The sequence below is a fragment of the Carettochelys insculpta genome, chromosome 1, assembly GCF_033958435.1.
Source record: "Carettochelys insculpta isolate YL-2023 chromosome 1, ASM3395843v1, whole genome shotgun sequence".
Lineage (NCBI taxonomy): Eukaryota > Metazoa > Chordata > Testudines > Carettochelyidae > Carettochelys > Carettochelys insculpta.
In genome coordinates this window covers 142,461,888-142,488,358 of record NC_134137.1, presented here as the reverse complement: position 1 = coordinate 142,488,358, position 26,471 = coordinate 142,461,888, and the positions used below count along the sequence as shown (strand labels likewise).

The window sequence follows — 26,471 nt, the reverse complement described above, 5'->3', positions numbered from 1 at the left end:
GAGCTCTGCGGCAGCCTGCTCTGCTTCACTGTCCTCTCTCAAGCCAGCATGCCATGGGGCTGGGGCACTCTATTTCCCATGACCACAGTGAAGCAGAGCAACCAGGCTGGCCTGGGAGAAAGTGGTGCAGCAAAACAGGGGCTGCTGTGTTGCTCTGCTTCTCCACTGCTTCTGTTGCCACAGACCTCCTGGTAATCCTCAAAACCACGTCCCTTGGGGGAAGGGGCTTGAAGGAAGGGGTGAGATGGGAGGGCGTAGAGATTCGTATGCCAGCAGCTGTAAGGGGGCTGGATTGTGGAACTGTCCGGGCAAGAGATGGGTCCCAGGCCATGATTTTGGGACCCCTGATTTAGGGTCTCTATGGCCAGGTCTACACTACAGTGATCTTTCAAAGGATGATTTTTGGAAGATCTTCTTTCAGAAGAGCGCATCCACACACACAAAAGTGGATCAAAAAAGCAATCTGGTCTTTCAAAAGAGAGCATCCACACATCTCCAGCTCTTTCGATAGAACGGGCCAGGGATCGAAAAATCCGGCATCATGAGGACTGCTCTTTCAAATCATGAGCCCCCAGTGCATCTACACAGTCTTTTTTTCCAAAAGACTGTTTTGGAAAAAGGCACACTTCCTCATTTGGGAGAGGAAGAGGGCATCTGGAAGAAGAGCAGCATTCTTTCAAAAGGAGTTTGAAAGAGCACATTTTTCTGTGTGGATGCTCTGCTTGTTCTTCTGGAAGAGGGTGTGATTTTCTGAAAGGACTTGGTAGTGTAGATCCAGTCTATGAAACATTTAAGAAAAGGGCTTTTTGTAGCAGTTGGAGCAAAATCAGTTCTTTTGTGCCCATGACAATGAATTCTGTGTGCACTTGCCAGCCTTTTATTTGCAGCACTGGAATTTTGAAGTAGCAACTACCTTTTATTGGTCAGTGGTCGAGTAATCAGCAAAAAAGCCAGGTAAAATTGCTGCTGATCTTATAAAGGAAGTTTTAAACGTTTAGGAAGTTTTAAACTTTTTTTCTGGGGGTGGGTAGAGGGAATGGGGAAAGAGAAGAAGGGTTAGTTCTAAATTTAAATTGGTTTGGTACATAGACATTTTGGGGCAGAGGGAAGGGGACAGAACTTTAAAAAACCAAAGGCTTAGCAATAGTGGTTTTCATTTTAACTAGCCCAGTGCTACAGATTTATAAACCCATGTTGTTTGGCTTTCTTCTATCCAGATTTGTACCCTAGGACTCTGTTGGGGCATGCTATCACCTTCTCTGTGCTCTTGCCCACCTGTTGAGAATGTCAGACTTGACATTGTGTAGGTACCCTTTCTCGTTAGCTTAGGTGGAAAAAGTTGATTTGAGAGTGAAAGGGTGTGTGGCCAAGACGAGCTCGTCTCCTTGCATTTGCAGTGGCCCAAAGGCGTTCTGAGTAATGGGCACCAATTAGTTTGAGAGGTAGCTGGGTTAGTCTGTATCTTCATAAAACAAAAAAAGCAGTCCTCTAGCACCTTAAATATTAACTATATAATTTCCTAGTTGATGAGCTTTCATGGGACAGACTCACTTCTTCAGATCTGAAGAATCCTGATATATGAGACAAAGAATTTAAAGGAAAGACTGAGGAAAAAAAACCCAAAACCCTGACAAATGAGCTAGATAGGACAGAAGGAAGGAGGGTGAAGGTGTAAGAAAAAAGTTTCTGCAGATGTCTATTAAGTAGGATACCTGAGGTCACTGGGAAGTATCAAAGATGTGTCGTTGTAATATGTAAGGTAATTGATATTTTTGTTGGGTCTGAGGTGATAAGTGTCAAACTTGAGAATAAATTCCAATTCGGATGTCTCCCTTTGTAATCTGGTGTGAAAATCTTTTTGTTTTAAAATGCACACCGTTAAGTATTGGATACTCTGATCTGCCAAACTGAAGTGCTCACTTACAGGTTTATATGTATTCAGATTCCTAATGTCTGATTTGTGCTCATTCATTCTTTGGTGAAATGATTGTCCAGTTTGTTCAGTATACATGGCAGAGGGGCATTGCTGGCACATGATGGCATATATGACATTAATGGAAGTGCAGGAATATGAGCCCTTGATTTTGTAACTGTTGTGGTTAGCACCAGTGATGGTGTCTCCAGTATAAATATGTAGACAGAGTTGGCAACAGGGTTTGTTGCAAAGAAAGGTTCCAAGATTAGTATCTCTGTGGTGTGGCATGTGGTTGCTAGTAAGAATTTTCCTGAGGTTGGGCAGCTGTCTGTAGGAGAGAACAGGCCTGTCACCCAGGGCCGGTGAGAGTGCAGTATCATGTTCCAATACAGGTTGTAGGTAGTCCGTCGTGTCTGACGATGACAGATTGCCGATAATGCGTGGGAGAGGTTTGAATTGGTGGCTATAGGTGATGACAAGCGATGTTCTGTTATTAACCATCTTGGGCCTGTCTAAAAGTAGCTGGTTTATGGGTATTCGTCTGGCCCTGTCAATCTGTTTGGTTTGTGTTTTTTTTATTTCTTCCAGTGGGTAGTTAAGTTTAAGAATGCGTGGTAGAGCTCTTGAAGTTTTTGGTCTCTGTCAGTAGGGAGCAGATGCAGTTGTATCTTAGGGACTGACTATCAACAATGGCTCATGTGATGTGTCCTGGATGGAAGCTGGAGGCATGTAGGTAAGAATAGCAGTCAGTGGGTTTCTGGTATAGAGTGGTATTGATATGACCATTGGTGATTACTACTGTGGTGTCCAGGAAATGGATCTCTCATGTAGAATGGTCATGGCTGAAATTGATAGTGAGGAGCAAGTTGTTGAAATCCCTGTGGAATTCTTCAAGGGTCTCTTTGCCATTGGTCAAAATGGTAAAGAGATCATCAGTGTAGCGTAAGTAAAGGAGGGATTATAGGGGGCGGGAGCTGAGGAAACAATGTTCTAAGTCAGCCATAAAAATGTTAGCATACTGGGGGGCCATGCGGGTGCCCGTAGCAGTGCTGCTGATTTGGAGGTATAAATTGTCTACCCAGATCAGAAATAGTTGTGGGTGAGGACAGAGTTACATAGCTCAGCCACTAGATGTGCCATTGTAACATCTTGGATATTTTTCCTGATCACTTGTTGTCCATCTTCATGTGGGAAGTTGATACAAAGAGCTTCTACATCCACGGTGGCAAAGATGGTATTTTCAGGAAGATTTTGGATGTTCTGTGATGTCCTCAAGAAGTCAGTGGTATCTCAGAGATAGCTAGGAGTGCTGCTAGCATAGGTTTGAAGGAGGGAGTCCATGTAGCTGGATAGTCCTGTGGTAAGGGTGCCAATACCTGAAATTATAGGGTGTCTGGGGTTTCCAGGTTTATGGATTTTGGGTAGCAAATAGAATAATCCTGGATTTGGCTCTGAAGGGTCACAAGTAGTTACATTTACCCGTTTGTGCATCTCTTAAATCAAGAGTGCACAAGGTGGTGGCCTCAGGGGCGCGTGAAATTTCATGGGTGAGTGATGCAACACTATCAGCTGCTGGGTCTCAGGCTCATCCATCTCATTAAAATGTTGAAATATGTTACTGTTTTTATGTGTGCATATCCACATTTATATACCGATTTAATAAAAAAAATTACATTCTACGTATTTTCTTATACATGCCTAAAGGTTTTTTTGTTTTGTTTTGTTTTTTTATATGAACATAACTGAAATTTCTGTCAGTTTGGATTACATTAGACAGGTTGGCGTGGCCCTACTAGTTGCAGGGATTTAAAGTGGGGCCTGACATTAAAAGGTTGCTCACCCCTACCTTAATTGCAGTTAAGTTCTTTTTAAAAACATTGGCAAGCAACAAGTATCTGACGTACTCAAATAGAACAGTCGACACCAGGAGGTTTGAACTGGGGCCAGGGGGTTGAACGGGGGTGAGAGTGCTGAGTCGGAACCACACGTGGTGGGGGCGTTGAGCTGGAGCTGTGCATGGGTGGTTGGAACTGGGGCAGGGGTGGGGGTTGAGCCAGGGCTTGCGGAGAGTGGGATTTTGAGTTGCGCATTAATGCGAGTTAAGCGCAACTCAAAAAACCCACACATTTTGAGGGTTTACTGCATCATTTTCTTCTAGTTTTCTGACTTTAACATGGATTGTGCAAAAACAGCGCTACTCCAAATTTCTCTCTTTTATCTCTTTCTTGTAAGGTTTATTGAGAAGCAGTCCTCTTCCAGGTTCGTTATATTTTTCTGGCTCAACTTGGTTCAGTTTCTTTCAAATTAGCAGTGTTATGTCAGTTTTGAGGACTGCATTTGATTTGTTGGTTCTCTTTTTCTTGTTAGGTTTTATAAGAAGCAGTCCCATTTTCCTGGCACAACCAAACTTTTATGTTTCTTCAAGTTATGAAAAGGGGAGCTGTTTACTGAATTTCATGGTCCTAGCTCTTACTCTTTATGAGGATAGTAACAGAGAGGAAGCCGTACTAGTCCATACACTATCAAAACAAAAAGCAGTCAAGTAGCACTTTAAAGACTAGTAAAATAGTTTATTAGGTGAGGTTTCGTGGGACAGACCCACTTCTTCTGGGTCTGTCCCACGAAAGCTCACCTAATAAACTATTTTGCTAGTCTTTAGGAGGAGTTCTTGATCACGCAGACAAAACAGCCAAACTCTAAAATATGTAGTATAACAAGCAAATCTACATCTAACTGGTTTACAGTATATCTCACCTTTCTTGATATACATATCTCTTATTTTGTAAATTACAGCTTCACACTGGTGCTTTGTGCCACAGAAAATAAAGTTCTGGGAATTAAATATGACAGTTATAACTGAGCTAGTTCTGTACAGGAAAAAACAGAGTTAAAACCTACAGATAATTATCACTCCATCTTTTTAATTTCTTCCTGTCATGCAAATCAGAACAAGTATACAAATACGGTGATAGATTCAAAATCTGTTTAAATCTTGCCATTAACCTTATAGTGGATCAGGGATTTCATTTTTGCTTTCCATGTAGGAAATGAGAACAATCAGAGTAGTTACAATGGAGTTTTGGGGGGAACTTGAGCCATTTTTGGTTATATTACTGTATGTTGTTAAATAGCTGCTCCCTCCTGCTGGGGGCAGGAGACTGTACAGTTGTAGCCAGAGTGGATTAAGTTATACATGTATTCCCACACCAAAACATTAAGACACAAGATAGAAATTATTTTTCAGAGACGTCCAGTTAACACGATATAAAGGTATGCTTAATTAAAAAAAATCTTAAAACTTTAAATAAAAAGTTCCCCATACATTGCTGATTAACTTCTGTGATACCTCATAAAGTCTGGGTGGAAGAGATTCAATGTATAAGTTTAAACAAGCTACAGAGTTCAGTATTTAAAATGTATCTGATTAATTCTTGAAAGTGTATTGGTGCTTTTTTGTAGATTTTGATAAGAGCTTTTTTTAGCTGTTTTTAAACTTGTACAAGAGGAAATCTTCCTGTTTTGTCTGCTTTTTAATCTATACGAAAGGAAGGAATAACAATGTATTTAATCTTCTTTTAAGGGATTTCCTTTCAAAATTCTTTGTTTTCCTGGTCATTAATCACAGGACTACATCAACTCACCTGAAACCTGTGCTTTACACATTGGATGTGTTAGAGTGATGCAAGCTAAGCTTGGGGAAACAATGAGTTTTAATTCCTAGAACATTCAGCTATTACTTCAGATACTGAGAATCCAACAAGTCTGTCTGTGCTGACTCTGTAACCTTATATGACTGTATGTTTAAGATGCACACTGAGGCTTGACAGCCATGTTATTATATAGGTTGCACTTCTGAAAACTACAAGTATAGTGAAAGTAAATACCAATAAATACAGCAAATACAGCATATTTACAGTGTACAATACTACTGTTGTTGGTAAGTAAAGTATTCTGCATGTATTTTGGTTTGTTTCTTAATAGCTAATCTTGTATTTCTTTAGAGGTACATATTGCTAGGTATTGCTCTTTATTATTCAGAATATTCGAATATCTATCAACCTCCCTGTCCTGGGGCTGCCGCATATGAAGGAGTTTACTGTAAATGAATACAAGGCACCTTGCTTCTCATACCTCCACTGTTTCTGCAAAAATCCAAGATAATATGTCTGTGCACAAGAAGATAGTTAAAAATTAAATTTCTGCTTAATTCTTCTTTGCATTTTGTTAGTTTAAATCAGACCCTGAATTTCCCCCAATCCTCTCAGGTGCATAGTTTTTGATTTTTTTTTTTTTTTTTGGTAACTCATTTGTCTCTTATGTTGTCTCATGATTGCAAGTATAACATCTTTTTCCTTTCTCTGAATAAGAAATACCTTTTACATAAATGTGTTTCTACATTATTGCATGTGATGATAACATTTTTTTAAAGTAAATAAATTCGAATAATGAAAGAGGAGGGGGAAGTTTTTTTCCAAGAGCACTATTTTAGATTCAGTACAGCACATTTAAAGGGACTATGATGACCAGATATAATTAGGTACGATTCTGAGCAATTTTAACCATCTCAGCCAGAGGCAAAATAGGTTTAAATTGTATCAGTCTATCAAATAGTTATGGAAAGTGACTAGAATCATTGGAGGTCTTTATTTTTTAAGTTGGCAGATAATAGGAAAATATATCCACTCAATATACAGTGTTAATTTTTTAATTTAACAAAGGAATACAGAATTCATTTAAAAATTAATATTTTATTGTGCATAAAAATAATTTCCTAGTTTCAACAATAGAAAGGCAGCAGTATTTGGTCAAGCATTATTCTGAACACACTTGCCCTGGATTTCAAAGATGCAATGCACCTACAAGCTCCTATTGAATTAATTAGGGATTGAAGCTCCTCAGCTCCTTCGAAATTAAGCAGCCTTTTTTAGATATTGTGCTTATATATGTTATATAGCAAGAAATAAACATGTTAAATAATTTAACTGCCCCATCTCCTAACTGCAAAATGTTCTTTCCTCAGCAAAAATGAAACACCTCAACCTGTCATTTGCAGCTTGTGGGTTTCTGGGTATATACCACTTGGGGGCAGCATCTGCTCTGTACAGGCATGGTAAGAAGTTACTGAAGGTTGTGAAGGCTTTTGCGGGAGCTTCTGCAGGATCGCTCGTTGCTACAGTTCTGTTAACAATGCCAGAAAACATAGAGGTAATTGAAGACTAAGTTGTTTTGAGCATAGTTTTTTTTTTCAACTTAAATTCTTCAAGTAAGGTTTTTAGATTCATGTTATTTTTATTTGGTTGACCGTTTAAAAAATAGCAAAGCAGCAGAAATGTAGCACTTTGAAGACTAACAAAATGATTTATTTGGTGATAAGCTTTCGTGGGACAGACCCACTTCATCAGATCGATCTCATTTCCAGTACAGATTGACATAAGTATAGAGGACCAAAAAAAAAAAAAAATTTGCAATAAAAACTGACATGGGGGATGAGGGGCGGGGGATATTGATCGTCCTGTCTGAGATAATTCCGAGCATCAGAGGAAGGAAAGCAGTTCTTGTGATGCATGAGGTAATTGACACAGATTCTCAGGTCTTTAACAGAATAGCCCACTCCCTTGTAGTGTTCACTGAACAGCTTACGTGTATTGAATTTCTTGATGTTTTGCCCACTCTGTCCAATATATGTAGTGGCAGGGCATTGTTGGCACATAAAGGCACATATAATGTTTGCTGGAAATGCACAAGGATTTTTTTAAATTGTTTTTAATTTAAGTTCTTCTCTAGGAACAGAACTCATAGCATTTCGCTCTCCCTCACGTAGAAAGTGTGTGTGTATATTTTTCACACAATTTTTAAAAATATTTGAGCTAGTGAAGTGTATGCCCCATCTATATCAAAAGATTGTATTTTAGCTGTATCTATTAAAGTCATATATGTATGAAGGTTGAGGTATGTGAAATCATATATACATGTGTGCACATATATATACTATTTGAATCCCTGTAATTTAGGACAGCAGTTATCCACTGGGGACCTGTGGTTCCGTAGGTGTCCATGAACCAGTTTCAGCAGGTCTGCAAGACCCAAGCCCTTGTGCCCTGTAGAGCAAAAACCCTAGGCCCAAGAAAAATGAGTGAGATTCAGGAGTGCTTTGATTGCCAAACAGAAGTGCCTTAATCAGAGCAGGGCTATGCTAGCAACTGCTCCCCAAACCTCTCCCTCTCCTTTCCCATCGCCCAAAACCCTGCCACCCGCCAGGCCGGAGCTGGGTAGTGTGAAGTGGCTGCTACTCTAGCTGGTGCCACAGAGGGCATAGTGTGGCATTCCCTCATCTCATCCTCCTGGTGTGCAGGGTTGGCTGCTCCTTAACTCTCAGCCCCTTTTGACTGCTTGCACGACCAGTTAGTGTCACCTGGTGTGAGGACCTGGTTCCATCAGAGCCTTCAGCAAGCATAACCGGGGGGCTGGAGGTGGCCTTCTGGCACAGATTGTAGCTACCCCTACATTTGTTCTCTGAACTATCCCCTTCTTGCACATAACCCCTAGCACACCTCTCACTGGACTCTGATCAGTTTTTAGCCTTTTTGAGCTGAGCCCCCAATCTTTGAGTTATCATTTTGGTTTGCACCACCTCTAACCCAAACAAGCTGGGTGGTCTGGTAAGGTGAGTCGGGGGTGGAGGTAGATTTCCCTATCTGGCCCTGTCTATGGCTAGATCACCCAAGTGCTTCCTGGCCTTGTCTTCCCTGCAGTGGAAGTCAAATTATAATTATCCCCAAGGTCTCTGTCCAGTGGCCAGATGCCGTTGCAGGGCAGATGCCCATAGGCACCCCCATATATTCTTGAAGCCTAGAGCCCTCAAACCTAACCCCTTCAAGTCCCTCACCCCGCAGCATGCTATTGGGGCCTTGTGATATATGGGGTCCCAGGGGAGCCATCTGAGGTCACTCAGGTTGCACTGCAAGAAATAGAATGGCCTCTTCCCAGTGCTGGTGGTTAGTCCAAGATTTATATTTACCAAGCCATCACAAAACAGTTTCTGTATTACCTTATTAGTCACTTAGGAGCCCAAACAACGTGATTGCCTTAAAGAAACCAGCCTGGGGCCTCCACCGAGACATCCAGCCAAATAAAGTTTTACCAATTCCACACGATCAGACACATTACCTTGCAGGTCAATACATATATCTGACTTTACCCCATATTCACACTTATTGCTGATTCTTATTAACTAGTTGAAATTTTATTTAAAAAGAGAGTATTCGTTGAAAGATTTGTGTACATGCAGGCATGAGTTCAATTCCAGAGTTCAGTTACATAACAAAAATACAAAAAGTTCTTTTGAATTTAGTCCACGGTTATAGTCCAAAATCCATATCCAGGACGATTTCAACCAATGACTGGGATCTCAGTCCATTTGTTTTAGTTTTCCCCTGTAAGAAACCTCAAGCAAATCTGATATCCTAAGTCACTGTACATTAAAGGGGCACCAGGATATCCTGAAATCTCCTTTTTTATGGCTTTCAGCTTTCCCCATGAGCATCTTAGTAGATATAAGATGAAAAGGTATCCTGTCCAACTGAACTGTGCATTTTGCCTATGTCTCTAAGCCCAGGAGTTCATAATAAGCTTTTGAGATAAACTTCTGTTTCCCAAACATCATGGGAGTTTACCACAACCTTCAAAGAGACATATAAACAATAATACTATTTCAGTTAAGTTTTCATCATCAATGCTAATATTCTTTTCTAGTCTTAAAGACAACAACAGACAAAGATTGTTTGTTCACATCATAAGACCTGAATAAACACCTACCACTTTACTGGTCTACTGCCCTAACAATGCAAGTTTGCATTTCAGAGTAATATTCCAGCCTTATGTGTCAACCCACTTATCTAGCATCTTTCCAACAAACCTTTAACTGTCAACCTTCGGTCCTAGGAGCTGGTTTATCCTTTCTGGCCATGTGCTGTATTTTAATTAGATTTCTGATATTTCAGTCAGATAATTTTACAGGCTTCAGAAAGAAAAAGGTTGAGAACCTCTGATTTAGGTGACACTACAAATAGTAAAGAAGTACGTGAGATTTGTGTTAGTGATATGCTTCTAATTTTTTTAAGTTTTCTGTGGAGAAGTAATCAGTTTCTTTCCTAGGCTAGTTGTTCAGAAACATTCATTACTGTCTCTCTTTTTAAGAGAGGAGATATAAGGGACAGATGATTAATATCAATCAAGTAAGAAGGTAATGTATACAGTTATAGGCTTTAAATTTTCATTTTGTCCAAGGACTGCTTTGTGGGAGGGAGTGAATTTGTAGGAAGACAGACCAGCTGTGCGGAGATAGGTTACACAGGTAGCGGGACGTGACAGCAGCGCTGTTTTCCCCTTCTCTCTTAACCCCCTGGGCCCAGTTGTGCACAGCTATAGTAGCAGAAGGGTCCCTCTCGGGAGGAGGGTGGTAGGAGGGACACCTGAACACATGCTGCCAGGTATGCGTGCTCTGCCAATAAGCTGGGCAGCACATGAATCCTTTGTGGCAGCAGGTGTACAAACCTGACAGGGAACACGGGAACCATAGCTAGCCCGAATGTCTATGCAGAGATTTTACAGCTCTTAGAAACCGAATCAGCTAATCCAGGACAACCATGGGTGTTTAACTGCTCTTTAGATGTGCCTGAAATGATTCAGTTTTTGGTATATATAACTTCCAACAGTGTATTTTTGTCTATCTGACTTATTTATGAAATAATTTAATATAACTGTGCTAAACACTGACATGATTTAACATTTTTACATCAATGTGTAGAGCAGTTATAAAACACCAGTTTTGATGTCAGAAAAATCTGATTTTAGAGGTCAGATGGAAAGTAAAGTCTGTCACAATACATTAGCTTTTCTCTTTTGTTACCAAGTTTGGGACCTGAAAAAGGGCTGTTTGTGTCAGGCTTACGTCAGCAAAGAGAGGATAGCGTTGGCAGACTATAGAAAACAGATGACACAATAAAATTGATCTCTTTCTCCTCCTTAAAGAGGGATTTTAGTCTTCTGTTGATAAGTTGCACACGCTAGGGGTGCACAGAGACTGAAATTGCTGCTCACCAAGGGCAAGTGGAAAATTAGGACGCATGTGTGGGCTCAGTCAGCTGAATCCATGAACTGAAAAAAGGGGGGAATAGGAGCATTTTTCTTCTGCATTGTAAAATTTCAAATCAGTATTAAATTAATATTGAGTTGTAAACCTTTGAAACCATAACATTTTGTTTTAAGTTACAAATATTTTAGAATTAGGAGCAACCTCTGTTACCAAGATATTCGTAATTCTTGAGATCCTACTATCTCTCAGTTACTATGGATGTTAACCAAAGACAGCTCAGTATTCTAGATTGAACATTTCATTCAAATATTGTACTTCTGATGAAATTTCTATTCAAATTTTCTGTCACTGTGATTCTGTATTTTTATCATTATCAAAAAGAAAAAAAAAATCCATCTGAGACAAAAAAGGAACAAAGTTAAGAAAACAGTCCAACGCAGAAATATTTGATATCCATAAAAACAACTTGGTTAGAAATAGTGTTTTTCAAATATGGTTACATTAGACAAGTCATAATAAGAGCTCTCTCCTTACCCTAATTTCAGAGCTTTTACATTGCTTTCTGTATCTGAAGAAAGAGTCTAAAAATGAGGTCAGCTGTAATTGGTGCATGGTGAATAATAGATTGATTTTGTTTGCTGAAAATTAAAACAAATAAAACAAACAGAAAACCCCCAAACAAACAAAACCAAAACCTATGTTTTGCATTTACTTGAAAATGCTTTTTGAAAATTTCCCAAAAATCACAACATTTCAGGAATGTCAAAACAAAATGCTTTGACTCGAAAAAATTCATTTTTACTTTCAGTCTTTTCGATAAAAACAAAGGAAAGGAGGACCCTGTTCACAAAGTGGGTAGCTTTAAAAATTGGTGCTGGTTTCACCTCACATGTAAGCTTTAGCCCATGGGTAGAGCGCTAATTTAGGATATATGAGGGGCCAGACAGGATTTTCAAAAGTGCCTAAGGGTATGTCTACGCTTACCAGAAGATCGACTCCTTCAGGGCTAATCTTCTGCAGTTCAATTTATTGCACCTAATGTGGATGCACTAAATTGAACAATCAGGACCCTTCAATCAGCCATGGTACTGCCCATTGTTTTGAGGAGTGACGGAGGTCAATGGAAGAGTTTTTCCCATCAACCTTGCTCTGTGTAGACGGCCAGCAAAACTGATCTAAAATATGTCATTCCAGCAATGCAATTGTCATAGCTGGACTTGTTTATCTTAGATCAAGTTTTTTGACCTAGTGCAGAACTGGCCGAAGTCTTAGCGGGGTAGCTGTTTTAGTCTGTGTCTGCAAAAACAGCAAGGAGTCCTGTGGCACCTTGAAGACTTGGTGCCATTGATCTCTTCATTTTTACCTCAATACTAAGTTATTGTTGAAAATGGAGCTTAGGTTCCTAGGTTGCATTGATTCTTTTGAAATTTTTAACTAATATCTCACAATCATAACTCCTGAGTATAAAGGAGATTGTTTTTGATGGGCAAAAATGAATAACTTGTATTGTGAATAGAAAGTGTATGAGACAATAACCATAATATTGAATTCACTTAGTGTGTCCACATCTATTCACTTGAAATGAACAGGTGATTTGGAATTAGTAATACCTTATATAACCCAATTTACATCCGTAGTTCCTATCTGACGCCTATTTGACGTGAGAAATAAGTTGGTCTCAGACATGTTTAAAGTGAAGATTTGTTTCTAGTATAAAACTGTCACGGCTGGCATTAATTCACACACATACAGGCAATTGATACAGAGAGCTTGTGCAGGGAGACTGAATTGTCCTCTGTCACTTAGTTGATTGCTTAGGGGAGCAATAGATTTAATACAGGAGAGGCATGGGGAAATTTTACTGTTGTCAACGACATATATATCCATTTATCTGTGGATCAGGTGCCTTCTTTGTTCAGGACCATCAGTCTTTACCTTTTCTGAGCACTGATTTTATAATACAGAACCAAAGCAAACACCATCTGTAATCTGATGTCTTCAAGTGGCTGATCCAAGACTATTTATTTATCGCAACAAATTCGGTATTTTATCATGCAGGGAACTATTAACCAAGAATTCTCAATAGAATATATAGAAAACTCTAATGTACAACTAAACATGATTTGATCTTTTTTTCTTTGTCAAACCATGTAATCAGTCCTCTGAGATCAAAGGGTGGTACCCAACTCTTGAAAGGCAACGAAGCTGGAAGGAGCACTATAAAAAGCTCTTGACCTGCCTCTCCACCATGGTCTTAGAATCCCTTGACCAAATCCCTCAGCAAAGTAGGAAGTATTGCAAGATGACACTGATGCAGAAATCCAGCATCATCTGAGCCATGCAAGCTCTGCTTTTGCCTTCCTGAAACAAAGGGTCTTCGAGAACTGGGACATCTATCCCAAGATAAAGCTCCTTGTATTCCATGCAGTGGTTGTGCATGTGAAACCTGGACAACATACAAGAGTCATTTGAAGACACTTGAACGATATCGTCAACACTGGCTCAGGAGAATCCTAAATATTTCTTAGGAAGATAGGCACATGAACGCTCACGTCCTGGACAAGTCTAACATGACCAACATTAAAGCCATTATCATTCATCAGCAACTTCGTTGAACTGGTCACTTGGTTCGAATGTCTGATCAGCGCCTCCCAAAAAAGATTCCATTTTCTGAACTGGAGGAGGGACAGAGGAGCATTGGGTGGGGGGCAGTGGAAGTGATGTAAAGACATGCTGAAGGCACACATGAAAAAGGGCAGCATCAGTATCAACACTTGGGAAAACCTGGCCCAGGACCATCCCCAGTGGAGAATGGTAAACCGTGATGGGGTGGCTCAGCTTGAGAGGTCCTGCCTCAGTGCAGATGAAGACAGATGGAGAAGAAAAGAGTGTCAAAAACTGCCCTGTACTCCTCCAAAAGCTACAAATACCTGCGTCTTCTGCGATAAGATCTGTGGCTCCACAATTGGGCTGATCAGCTATCAGTGGACTCACAAATAGGAGGGTGACATGCAGGTGTCCTACTCATTATTGAATGTCCACCAAGAGACAACTGAATACTTAAGTTCATTTAGGTACAACGTGTTCCTTGAAAATCAGTTTTGAAAACTGGATTGCAGGGTCTTCAAGACTCTAGAATCCAAACAACTCTTTTCACAAAATGGCATTAGACTTCTTATAGTTACAGTTTTTCTAATATCAAGCACTTAAAGTCCAAAATTAAACCCCCTGAAAATCATTTTAAAAGCAAATAAGTACTGGGTTGCTTTTGTTTGCCTTCTGACACTTGAGCTGCTTATATTTTAAGGTATGGCTTTCCTAAGCTTTGATCAGCAACTCTGAGGTTTAGCAATTTAAAAAAAATACTTATTCTTCCCTTTATAATATGGCATCAGGGTTTTGGACTTTAAGAAAAGTGCAAGTTATTACAAGATTTGTTAATAAAATGTTGAGAGATGGCAATGTATTCAATATATGCATGCAAAGATGAATTTAACATGTTGTTGTCCTCAAAATAAATGTATTGTATATAAAGTAATTGTGTTCAGAAGCTTCAGAGATCTGGTCCGTAGTTACATTTAGGAAAGAAATCATAGGGGTGTTTTGACGGTATTAGAATTATGGAAGTATTTAGGGATACATAGGTAGTCTCCTCTGGGTCAGATACAATGTTACATTTTTTCCATTGTAAATTGCTTGTTGTTTACTGCAGAGTCAGTGTCAGTTTTACCTATTCATTTCCCTTGTCACTAGTATTTGCTGATTTCTTCCAGTAGCTGCAGAGATGTTGGATTTTGCATCAGTGATGAAGGATCCTTTTCATACCTGTTCAGTGTTTCTTTTTGTGAAGCTATATTAAAGTACATCATCTCTAGTTTTATTGTTTACGTGAATTTTAAGAGGTCACTTTCCATTGACAATCCCTGATGTGAAAGCTAACTTCTGCAATGTTACATGTCAGTTGATTCCTCATATAATGTGTGGTATTCATAGATATTTTTTAATTTCACCTGGAAACATGTACTACGTATATAACTTATTCTTACATTATTTCACACAATGAACAAGTAAGATGACGTGATGTGCAGAAGTAATTCCTTATCCACATCTGCTTTGTCTAGTATGGGACATGAGGAAACATAGACTTCCTAGTTGTGTTGTAATTCATTTTTGGTAAAGTAAACTCTCATAAGTTAATATGCAGTGGGTAAACTGGCTATTACACTACACTTATTAATAATTACTATATAGTGTAATTCAGGTGGACATGTATTTTTATAATTTCAGAACTTTACATACCAAATGTTTTTAATTTTCAGGAATGCCAGGAGTTTACCTATAAGTTTGCAGAGGAAATTAGAAAACTGTATTTTGGTGCAATAACACCGGGGTATGATTTCATGACAAGGCTTAGGTATGTATCTTTTTCTAAGTTCAATTCTATATAAAAGTCAAAATAAATGAAAATAGTGAGGAAGCATAGAAGGCTATTTGTATTATGGAAAAATCAGTTTTTCCTGTTTCTGAAATCTTCGTAGACTCTTCAGTAATCACTGGCAAATAATCTTAATCATTTTCTTTGTTATAGGACAGGTATAGAGTCTTTTCTTCCTTCTAATGCTCATGAGATAGCACAGAATCGTCTCTATGTATCAGTCACCAACACTAAGAATGGAAAAAATCATTTGATTTCAAATTTTCCTTCCAGGGAAGACCTCATTAAGGTAACAAAGTTGCATATGGTCTCTGAAAATGAAAACGTATGCCTGTGTCCCAATGTCTGGGGCATCTTTTTTTTTAATTTAATTGGAATAATCCTGTTTGTTTACTCACTTGAGTAATCTCACTGGCTTCAGTAGGACTGACACTGAAACAAGGCACACAGCATTGTAGAGACATAGCAGCCCCACTATGGTTAGGTTGTCACAACTTCTGTTTAAAGATCTGTGATTCTGAGTCTTGTAAAATCAACATGCTTAAGCAGATTCCTTTCAAATTTGGTGCGCCTCATGATGGTGCAGGGTAGTATTAGTTACCCAAATTTGAGATAGGACTTCTGGGATACAAACCCTGAAAAACAAAACAAAACAAAATATTTTTTCAAAAAGGTTCCAGATGGTGTATTCTTGTACAGACCAGTAGCTCAAACTATTGATGTGTTGCAGATAAATTATCTCAATCTTTTGTGTTTTACCCAAACTGATTTATGACATCCACTAAATCTTTGGGAGACCCAAACTGAGAAGAGTATTTACATGATTTACAGGGTGAATTAACAGTACAGAAAAATGTCTACAAGATTTCCATTCCTGCATTTTATGGGCTTTCAAAATCAACTCTTGTACGTAAGACTGGCCATAATGGGTCAGACCAGTGGTCCGTCTACCACTGTGACCTGTCTTTGACAGTGGCCAGTGTCAAATGCTTCAGAGGGAATGAATATAGCACAGCAATGCCTGTCATCAAGTGCCATCTTCTGTCAGAGGTTCAAGGACATCTAGAGCATGGGGCTGCATCCCTTTAAATCTTGTCTAGCAGACATTGAGGGGTGTATCCTCTGCGAACTCACCTATTTTTTTAACCCAGTTATAGTTTTGGCCTTAATACCCCATAGCAATGACTTAAACAGGTTGTCTGTGTGTTGTTGTTTTCTTTTGTTTGTTTTGAATCTGCTGCCTGTTAATTTCCTCTGGTGATCCCTAGTTTCCATTGTGATAGCTTCAGTCACAGAAATCCCCTTGAGACTGTCACTTTATGTGCTGAAATACCACTGAATCAACCTTCCTGGGTACCTCCTTCACTTCTGTTTTGCTGAGCCAGATCCTTCGGCCTTCTCCAGCAGTGACTCAGAGGTGGTGTCTATTTCTAGTAGTACAGACACTGAGATAAGCTCAGCTCTGGGAAGTCTCAGTCAAAGGGACTTGTCACAGCACCCAGATGTTAGTATAAAAAGTACATATCATTTTGTCAGCACCACAGGCTATAGTGAGCATATCACACTGTCCTGTGCCGTTTTCACTGATTTCTCGTAGATTTTTGTGTGAAATTTAGATTTCACTCCTTCTCTTCAAAACACTCCATGGCGTGGGATGTCAAAAAGCTTATGGTCGATATGCCACAGGAATGGAGTGAGTATAACTCTCAATAGTAAGAGTTAAGCTCATCTGTGCAGGAAGTTAGGACTTTCTTGGGTGGCAGGAATGTGGAATGCAAGCCGTGGAGAATCACACATTTCACCACTTTCTGCTCTTTGTGCAAGGCACATTTCGTTTGTTTTGCCTTCTCTAATATAAACACATAGCAACAGGTATCTTTATATAGGAAAAATATCTTGCCAAGACACTCCAGTGCACTTGCTTCTATCCCTAGAGTGGACGAGAGACTGAATAATGTGACAAGTGGGTAGTCATATTGCTTAATGTGCTGCTAGAAGGAACTCAGATACTAAGGTGGTGAGTGCAGTATAAAAATGTATGTAGAATAGTGATGTCCTTTGTTCTAGAGAGAAGACAGGTGAACAACAGTCTGCAGTGAATGTTCGCTGTTACAGAAGCCAATGCTGAAAAGTGTAGTCAGTTCTGTAGGCATGCTGCATTGCAGTGTATTGCTCTAAGCTAGAAAACTACTAACTGTTGCCTTGGGAACTGCACTGCTCTTGTCACTGTTGACGAGTTATGTGCTTGACATGAACGTAACACTTTGGCCCTGATGATTGTAAACCACTGTTATCAGTGAAAGTATTGTAACGATTGAACATCATAAGCACAAAAATTGCTTAGTGGAATGCAAAATTATTGTTTTAGACTGTTTTTTAAAGTGTTTTGTAGTACATTCAGTTATACTTGCACATGTGAGTATAATCTTTGTTTATCTCTTTTACAAGAACCAGGTTATTTAATCTAACCTAATTTAAGACCAAAAAGTAACTTATTACTGTCATTCCATCATAGTTCAGCACTCCAAGAAAAAAGAATAGGCAAAGTTTTAGGGCTGTGATTTTTAAGGCTGTCCTTTATGAAACTGAAATTGCTAGGACGTTGTGTGATTATTCAGAAAAAAGCCCTAATGTATTAGAAAAATTCTGTGTCAAAGTATGTGCTAAATGCTTGTCTTTTGCCATTTGTAGTTTCTGTCTTCAGTATATAACCATGCATAATACAGTTTGGTTATAGTCAACATAGATTTAACTTTATATTACGAAATAGAGATTTTGCAGCACACAAAAGAATAAATATAAAATTAATTCTGATTCTTCTGAAGCGAACCTAATTGATTTGTACAATGTGTGCTGTCTGAGATTGCCATTTGTATCTTAAGTAAAATAAAAGTCCTGAACTGTTAATCACGTGACATGCAATACATAATAGACATTGAGATTAGTATGTTTTAAACAGGTATTTTGAAGTAGGTGGAACTAACATGTTGAATAATGATTGTTGCATTAGCTAGTGAAGATTAAATGACACAGAAAAGCAAATGCTAATATTTTCAGATTAATTTTAATGTCACCTTTTTTTTTTTTCTTTTCCTCTGTTTAGGTCCTCTTAGCCAGCAGTTTTGTGCCAGTGTATGCAGGAATTAAAGCAGTAGAATATAAAGGAGAGGTAATACTATAATGTTTGAGGACTTGGGCATTTAATTGCAAAAAGCACTCTTAATGTATGTCATCAAAATTTCAGGTTGGGTTTTGGGGCATGGGAGATGGGGAAGAATCACATGTCCATTGTTTTGTTGCATAGCAATTGTTACTTATTTAATTCTGCACATGAAAAGAGCTTTAGGGGAAGTCAGTGCAGTCCATTCTTATGCAAACAGTGAACACCAGAGACAGGATACCTTTGAAAGTGTTAGTGACCTGAAAGCAGCATTCTTAAAATGTTAAAAGAACATGTTTACCTAGTCTTAGGCACTGGTCTTAGCTGGGATGTACCAAAATGCTAACATTACATTTAGGCTACGTCTACACTAGGACACTACGTTGAAGTAGCCTATTTCGAAGTAAGAACATCGAAATAGGCTACTTTGATGATTATCGTCTACATGTCCTCCAGGGCTGGCAATGTCAACGTTCAACATCTAAGTAGCACCGGGGAACATCGAAAAGAGCCGCCCTGGAAGGAAACGTGGAGTGTCCACACACACAAGCCCCCTCTTTCGAAATAAGGGGCCAGGAAAGCCCGCTTACCGGGTCACAGAGCACACTAGTCCTTCCAGGGCAGCTGTAAGCCACTCCCTTAAAGGGCCGCTCCCAGACACACTCGGCCTGCACCATATGAGCAGCTCTGCGTTGGTGATACAAGCCTTGCAGACCTCGAGCCTGCAGACATGGACGTCCAGCAGAAGTTGGTAGCCCTCCAAGCCGCCTCCCGCGGAGCAGGCGCCCTTCTAGATGCTGCCTGGGCAGCTGCCCAGCAACTTCTGGAATTCCCCAGGAGCACCAGGAGACGCCCCTGAACCATTGGGCCCTCCTCCCTGCCCCCCTGCCAGGTGCCCTGCTGACTCTGGAGCTATCCCTCCAGCACCGAGTGGTGGGAGCACCTGGTTATGGGGGAATGGAATGATGACCAGTGGCTGTGGAACTTCCGCATGAGCTGGCAGACCTTCATAGAGCTCTGCCAGTGGCTCACCCCTGTACTGAGGCACCACGACACCCGGATGCAGTGTGCCCTCACCATCGAGAAGAGGGTCGCAATAGCTGTCTGGAAGCTGGCCACTCCAGACAGCTACCGCTCCGTGGGACAGCAGTTTGGAGTGGGAAAGGCCACAGTTGGGGCTGTCCTGATGGAGGTGAGGAGGCCTGGGTCTGAACCCCCTGGGTGAGGGGGCCTTGGGGAGGGGGTCCTGAGGAGGGAGGCCTGGGTGAGGGGGTCACACTCTGCAAACCCTCATAGGCACCCATGTTCCCTCTGCACAGGTGGTGCGTGCACTCAATGCCCTGCTGCTGAAGAGGGTTGTCCGAGTTGGGGACCTGGACGCGGCTGTCGAGGGATTTGCTGCCATGGGATTCCCCAACTGCTTTGGAGCCCTTGATGGGATCCCCCTCCCCATCCGCGCCCCAGACCACAGTGGTGGCCGCTACATCAACAGGAAGGGCTACCACTTTGTGGTCCTGCAGTCCATGGTCGACAGCTGTGGCCACTTCCAGGACATCTATGTGGGCTGGCCCGGCTCTACCCACGACGCCTGCGTTTTCCGGAATTCGGGACTATGCTGCCGACCGCAGGCAGAGACCTACATCCCGCAGAGGGAGATCCCTCTGGGGGATACCACCACCGTACCCCTCTGCCTTGTGGGGGATGCGGCATACCACCTCCAGCCCTGGCTTATGCGGCCCTATACAGGCCACTTCACTGATAGCCAGGAGCGCTACAACGCCCGACATAACCATGCCCAACAAGTGGTCGAGCGAGCCTTTGAAAGGCTGCTGGCATTGCCTCCTGGCACACCTAGACCTGGGCCTCCCAAACATCCTTCAGGTTGTGGGGGCCTGCTGCACACTCCACAACCTGTTGGAAAGCAAGGGGGAGGCCTTCGTGCAGGGCTGGGCACAGGAGGCCGCAACAGCCTACCCCCAGCTATCCGCCGCTCCGAGCTGCCAGCCCCACCAGGACAAGGTCTGGGTCCGGGAGGCCCTAAGGGAGTACTTTGACCAGGGGGCCCAGTGAGCAACCCCCTGGCTATCCCTACACCCCACCCCAGCACCCACACCTCACCATCACCAAAAGCACACGGGACACAGGTTTTTGGAAAAATAAAACTCATTATTTACAGGAACAAAAATGTCGCCACTTTTCGGCATATAATATTAGCAAATAAAACAGATTCAATGAAAATAATAACTATGTACAAGTGGGGACATCTCTAGTAAACTATGTATGCAGGGTCAACTATAAATAACTATATACAAGGGCGGGGACAGCTATGTACAGGGGTGGGAGATGTGGGCAGGCCATGCATCAGCCCATCATTCTGGGGCGGGGAATGGAAGAGTGCAAGCTCTGCCGCATTTGGCTGGCGGGTCCCCCTCTCAGCCAGGGTCCCCGGCGAGGCTGGTTGGGGGCTGGGAGGACGGGGAGGTATGGCCGAGGTGGGTCCTGCCCTGAGGAGCTGGTAGGTGGGGCAGCAGGCAGGGTGGTAGGCAGGACATCAGCAGGCGGGGAGGGCAGCACGGAGGACATCGGGGGGGGCAGACGGGCCACCAGCTCCTCACGGGTGTCAGCCACCTGGTTGAAGGTGGCCATAAACTCCCGCCAGGCCTCCCGGCACTAGGCGGCCTCCCACTTCTCGAATTGGAGCCTCTGCTCCATGAGGGCCGCCTGGCGCTGGAGGGCCGCAGCCACCTCGGGGTCATATGTGGTGCAGCAGTGGCTCCGGCGGGGGTGGGCCTGTCCCGGGGCAGGCAGTGACCCCGGGTGTTGGTGTTCCAGTGGTCTCAGAGGGCTGTCTGGGACCACGGATGGTGTGGCTGCAGAAATAGGGGGAAGGGAGGCCGTGAGTACCCAGCCTTGACCCGTGGCCCACCCCCCATCCCCCCAAGGACCTGTGTCCCCGCCCCATCCATCCCCCGTTGGTGGGTCCAGTGGTCCTCCCCTCCCACCAGGGGTGGGGCACAGCACTGTCCATGGGTGGATATGCTGCTGGGCACTGGTGGCTGTGGCACCATCCCTGTGGCACCATCCCCGGGCCAGGTCAGGCTGGGGTGTTGTGGGGATGTGGGGGGCCCACTGTCAAGTGTTTCCCCCGCCCCATGCTCAGAGGGTCTGTGCCCTGTGGGGTACGTACCTGACGGTGCACTGCCAGGATCAGGAGATGCCCATCTAGCGGACACCCGGCTGGAGCTGCAGGATGGGATGTCCAGCACGAGCTCCCCCTCCTCACTGGACCACTCGGTGGCTGGGGTGGAGTGTCCTGCTCTAGCTGTTGGGGGGGGGACAGGACTGGCCTCCGGACCTGACCCTGGCTCCAAGGCCGGCTGGGGCTCATCGGCCGTGGTGTCAAGGGTGGCTGTGGGGTAGGAGGTGCCCCGGGGGCCCAGGATAGCCCTGATCTCCGGGTAATAGGGGCAAGCAGCGTGGGCAGCCCCAGACTGGCTGGCTGAGTCCCAGGCCCGGGCGTAATCCTGCCGCATCTCCTTGACCTTACTCCTGACATGGTCAGGAGTGCGGGCAGGGTGACCCCAGGCAGCCAGGCCCTCGGCCAGCCGGGTGAACGCCTCCACGTTCCGCTGCTTGCTCCCCATGATATGCAGCACCTCCTCGTCACCCAGAGCCCCAGGAGGTCACAGAGCTCAGTGTCAGTCCAGGAGGGGCCCCGCTTCCTACCCTTCCAGCTGGAGGCCTGGGATTGTCCGGAGGGAGAGCTCTGCGGGCGCTCAGGAGGCTGGCTGACTGCCAGGGTGTCCCTCTGGGCTGTTCAGGGACACATCATGGCAGGGCTGCTGCGTGCACGCTGTCAGCTTCCTGCTACGGGGTTTCCGGGTCTGTGTGGCTTTAAGAACCGCTGGGCACAGAGATCATTGAGCCCTGCAGGGGTTGGCCAGCACGTCTCGACCCCTCAGCTGATTGCTGCCGTGGCGGACCCCGCTTTTTCGAAGTAGCAGGACACGGATCATCCACACACACCCTACTTCAACATTCAAAGTCGAAGTAGGGTGCTATTCCCATCTTCTGATGGGAATAGCGATTTCGACGTCTCGCTGCTTAACGTCGATTTGAATGTCGAAATAGCACACGGCGCATGTAGACGCAACGCGTGCTATTTTGTCGTTGTGCCGGCTACTTCGAAGTAGCCAGCTCGTGTAGACGCAGCCTTAATGTTTTTCTTCCCATTAGATCGTTTCCAGAATAAGTTTAGATACATCGTTTTGCCCGTTACTGTGATACATTCATCTTTGGCAGGAGAGTATGAGCCTGCCAAAAGAGAGCTTCCATTCATTTCCTGTGCCAAGCATCTGGCTGGTTGTGGGAATGATGTATATAGCAGTTTCCTGTAAAATTCAGTTCCACTGACATTATATAAGAGCACCACCTGGGCCAGTAACCTGAGTCAGAGGGGTCAGACTAAAGTGAGAGGTCCCCCAGAAGTTTAATAGCAGACTCACACTTTGCATGATGGAGTCACTTGGATGTTGATCTTGTTTACACAATTCAGGGTGCATACACTGGATGTTGGAAGCATTCTGTATCATTTGAAAGGGATAAAATCTCTGTTAATGCAAGGCTACATCTGTGCTGCATATCGCTTGTGGCTGCACGTAGGATATGTGTAGCCACATGCCATAATAAAAAACAGCCTGCATCCACACTGTCAATGTAAATCTTTGGCTGAGAGAGGCAGTGGGGAAAGGCTCTGGGAGGAGTGAGCTGGCAGAGTCTTTCCCTACTATTAGAGTCAACTACAATGTCAAAAGACTCCAGCTGTGGTGAGACACCAGGCTGCTGCACTGCTAAAAAAAGCTCTGTAGATTCAAAGGCACTGCTTGGGCAATTAGAAAGGCATGTGGGTTATATATTTGGCTACATAAGCACAGGTTTCAGGCATGTGTTTAATCAGCCCATCGCTGTCTACGCTGTTCTTGATCCCCTGCTAGGGGTCCAGGTATGTATATGCTCTACACACACCTGTAAGAAGTTTGAAGTGTGGATGTACCTTAGTTTTTTTCAAAGTTTCACAAGTTAAAAGGCTGGGTACTTCGTTCAGAAGTTACCTAGTGTTGATGACTTAGTGTTGTTCAAGAAGAATTAGATCCCATTACACTAGAACAGAAATTCTCTAACTTCATTGCATTGTTGACCCCCTTCTGACAAAAATAGCCCAGGAGAGAGAAGCAAAACCTGAGTCTGCCCAACCCCTTCTGCCCCTGGTGGGGAGGCAAAACCAAAGTCCAATGGCTTCGACCCCAGGTGGGGAAGGTGAAACCAGGCTTTGGCCCTGGGTGGTTGGGCTCAGGCATTGGCCCTGGGCCCTAGGATGTCTAACTGCAGCCTTGGTGACCCCGTTAAAATGATTTAACAACCCACTTTGGGGACCCAACACATACTTGGAGAGCTACTGCACTAGAGGATGGGCAGCCAATGCTACTTGCCAATATATTGTGCAAGTTACTTAAATGTGCACAGCCAATGCTTCATGATCAACTCACACTTTTAATTAGCTCCATTCTCTCAGTTCACAAGCTAAATCTTTGAATGATTCACGGGTAGTAGTACTTCAGTTGTTTACGAGTGCTTAGTTTTCCTTCTGAAACTTATCAGTGATGAAAAAGGGAGAGCTGCAGAGACAATTTCTTAAGTAGGAGATATATGGCTACTTAGCAAAAAATGTAGCCATCCAAATGTAGCAGGTCTTCATATCCACACTAATCTCTCGCCTATTCTTCAGAGATTATTGCATTTGATAGTGAGGGGAATTTGTGGGCAATTAGAGAGTGCAGGGACTTTCACCCTCTGTTCCAATATGCTTGAAAAGCGGATGAGACATGCAAAAATGTTACTACCTGATGATGATTCTGTGGTTGATGAAGCAAAGGATGTAACTCTTAAAGAATGGCTCTGCAGGTGCAATATATTTAGAGAATTGCATTTACTGGTATATGTAGATTCCTTTAAGCCCAGCCCCCATGCTTTACATCCTCAATTTGAATTTCTGGATTGGTTTTCATTGCACACTGTTTCAAAATTTCTCCTGTCTTTGCACTTTGAGTCTCATAATGATTCAGAAGTTTTTGCATTTTCAGTCACTGATCATAGCTCCAAAGATATTTTGTACTGGCATGGAAAGTACCTGAAATAGGAAGTGCTGTGCATAAGCCTGGGATAAATTATTCATAATTCAGCCCCATTTAGAAGTTATATATCTAGTCTCACAGACAAAATCAGTTTTGAAGGACGGTATTTTTCAATAAACGGAATTAGAAAAAGGTTGAAATGTTTAAGATTTGTGAAAGTACAAAGAGAGACATTGAACTGTTAGAAAAATCAGAATTTTAAGAAAATGGGCTGTGAGATTTTTGTTATAAATACAGTTGCTTTGCACTTGGATAATGGGCACTTATAGCGGCGTATGTGCCATCAGCTCATTCATCTAGTAATTTGTCATTTTGTAGAAATTTAATTTACAGTTCGCAAAATAACAAAGTTAAAACGTTTTGAAAATTATTTCAGCCAAATTCAAAAATGCAAAATTTGTTTATTTTATTTGGAGGGTGGGGTCAGAGCCTTACTCATATGTCCCTCAAAGTACACAACAACAAATGCAATTTAATTTAGCAAATCCATATATTTTGGCATAGATTAAGAGGTGAAGCATGCTAGCAGCCAAATTAAAGTAAACAATCTTGTAATCCAAGATAATGTTTAAATACTGTAGTTGTTTAGACATCAATTTATTGAAACTAATAATTGTTGTTTCACTAAAAAGCTTAACCTGTCGGGATAATGCTAGTTAATGGCAGAAAATTATAAAATGTCCTTGTTTCCACAGCAGGTACCTGCAGGAACAAGTATTAACTTCATGGTAACTCAGAACACTGTTAAAGTAAAAAACAAATTTTTGTAATTAGATTGGGAAACTTAATGTATTATTATTACCATCACCATTGTGTGACATTTTTCAGAATCTTTTTTTGAAGTCTAGCTGTTCATCTTCCATCAGCATTCTGCCCTTGATTTTCATAGCCAGAGAGTGAGTGCTTTTGTCCCTTGAATTGTCTTATCTAAGTTGTCCTAGTATTGGGCAAGCAAAGAGTAAATGTGATACCACCTTTTTTTCTTTAAAGATTGAAATAATGTGCCACCTGGTTAGTGTATTGTTTTTTATGTAGAGGTTTAACTTAAATTGATCATTTCAGTAGCTAATTTAATAGTTAATGCTGGACTTTTGATATCTGCAGCCTGGTCAGTGTTCAATTATTTGTTTGTGAATCATGAATCTGCTTCTGAATTTGTATTGGTATGTCCAAACTTGATATTGGTTTGATTGTGAGTTCTAATGTGTTTATTAGAGGACTGTGACATTAGTAGCCAGGGGTGTTTTATATACGTCGTGTCTATTATAGGTATCAATGAGCTGCTCCTCTGAAAATAATGAGAATTCTTGTGAGTTTGACAGACAAGTTCTTATAGTTGCCTTAACTATAACAGTGGTTTAACCAAATATTTCTACAGCTTTTGTGCAGTGTGCTGCTCGCAGCCCTCCTAAATAAAAAGTGCAAGCGGTACCTTCTGTTGTTTGATTACTTAGCTTGCTAACTAGTTGAACAAACATGTCTTTTATAAAGAGTAAATTGCTTAAATAAAAGAAGAGTTACATGAAAACACTCAATTAGGTAGGAGTTCTATCTTTTATAACTGAAACTGGAATTCCAGTTGTATATTTTAACTTACTGCGAAGAGTTCTCTTGCATCCTTATATTTATGCTACATATTTGTGTAAGTGTGATGATTTTTTTCTTTTGTTTTGAAT

The 26,471-nt window shown here is 42.1% G+C and overlaps 1 protein-coding gene across 5 annotated transcripts in view; it reads left to right on the top strand.

The window, feature by feature from the left end:
- Window positions 1-26,471, top strand: part of PNPLA4 (patatin like domain 4, phospholipase and triacylglycerol lipase) — a 41,974-nt gene that overhangs the window by 5,731 nt on the left and 9,772 nt on the right. For 3 of the 5 annotated variants that reach the window (XM_074983335.1, XM_074983334.1, XM_074983332.1), the window contains 5 exons: window positions 6,936-7,120; window positions 15,329-15,423; window positions 15,598-15,733; window positions 18,548-18,613; window positions 19,924-20,905. In XM_074983335.1, the coding sequence (XP_074839436.1) occupies window positions 6,936-7,120; window positions 15,329-15,423; window positions 15,598-15,733; window positions 18,548-18,613; window positions 19,924-20,658 (1,217 nt within the window). In that variant the 3' untranslated portion in view covers window positions 20,659-20,905. Of the gene's footprint in view, window positions 1-6,935; window positions 7,121-15,328; window positions 15,424-15,597; window positions 15,734-18,547; window positions 18,614-19,095; window positions 19,797-19,923; window positions 20,912-26,471 lie in introns of those variants that run through there. The other 2 variants (XM_074983336.1, XM_074983337.1) reach the window with 2 other exon arrangements.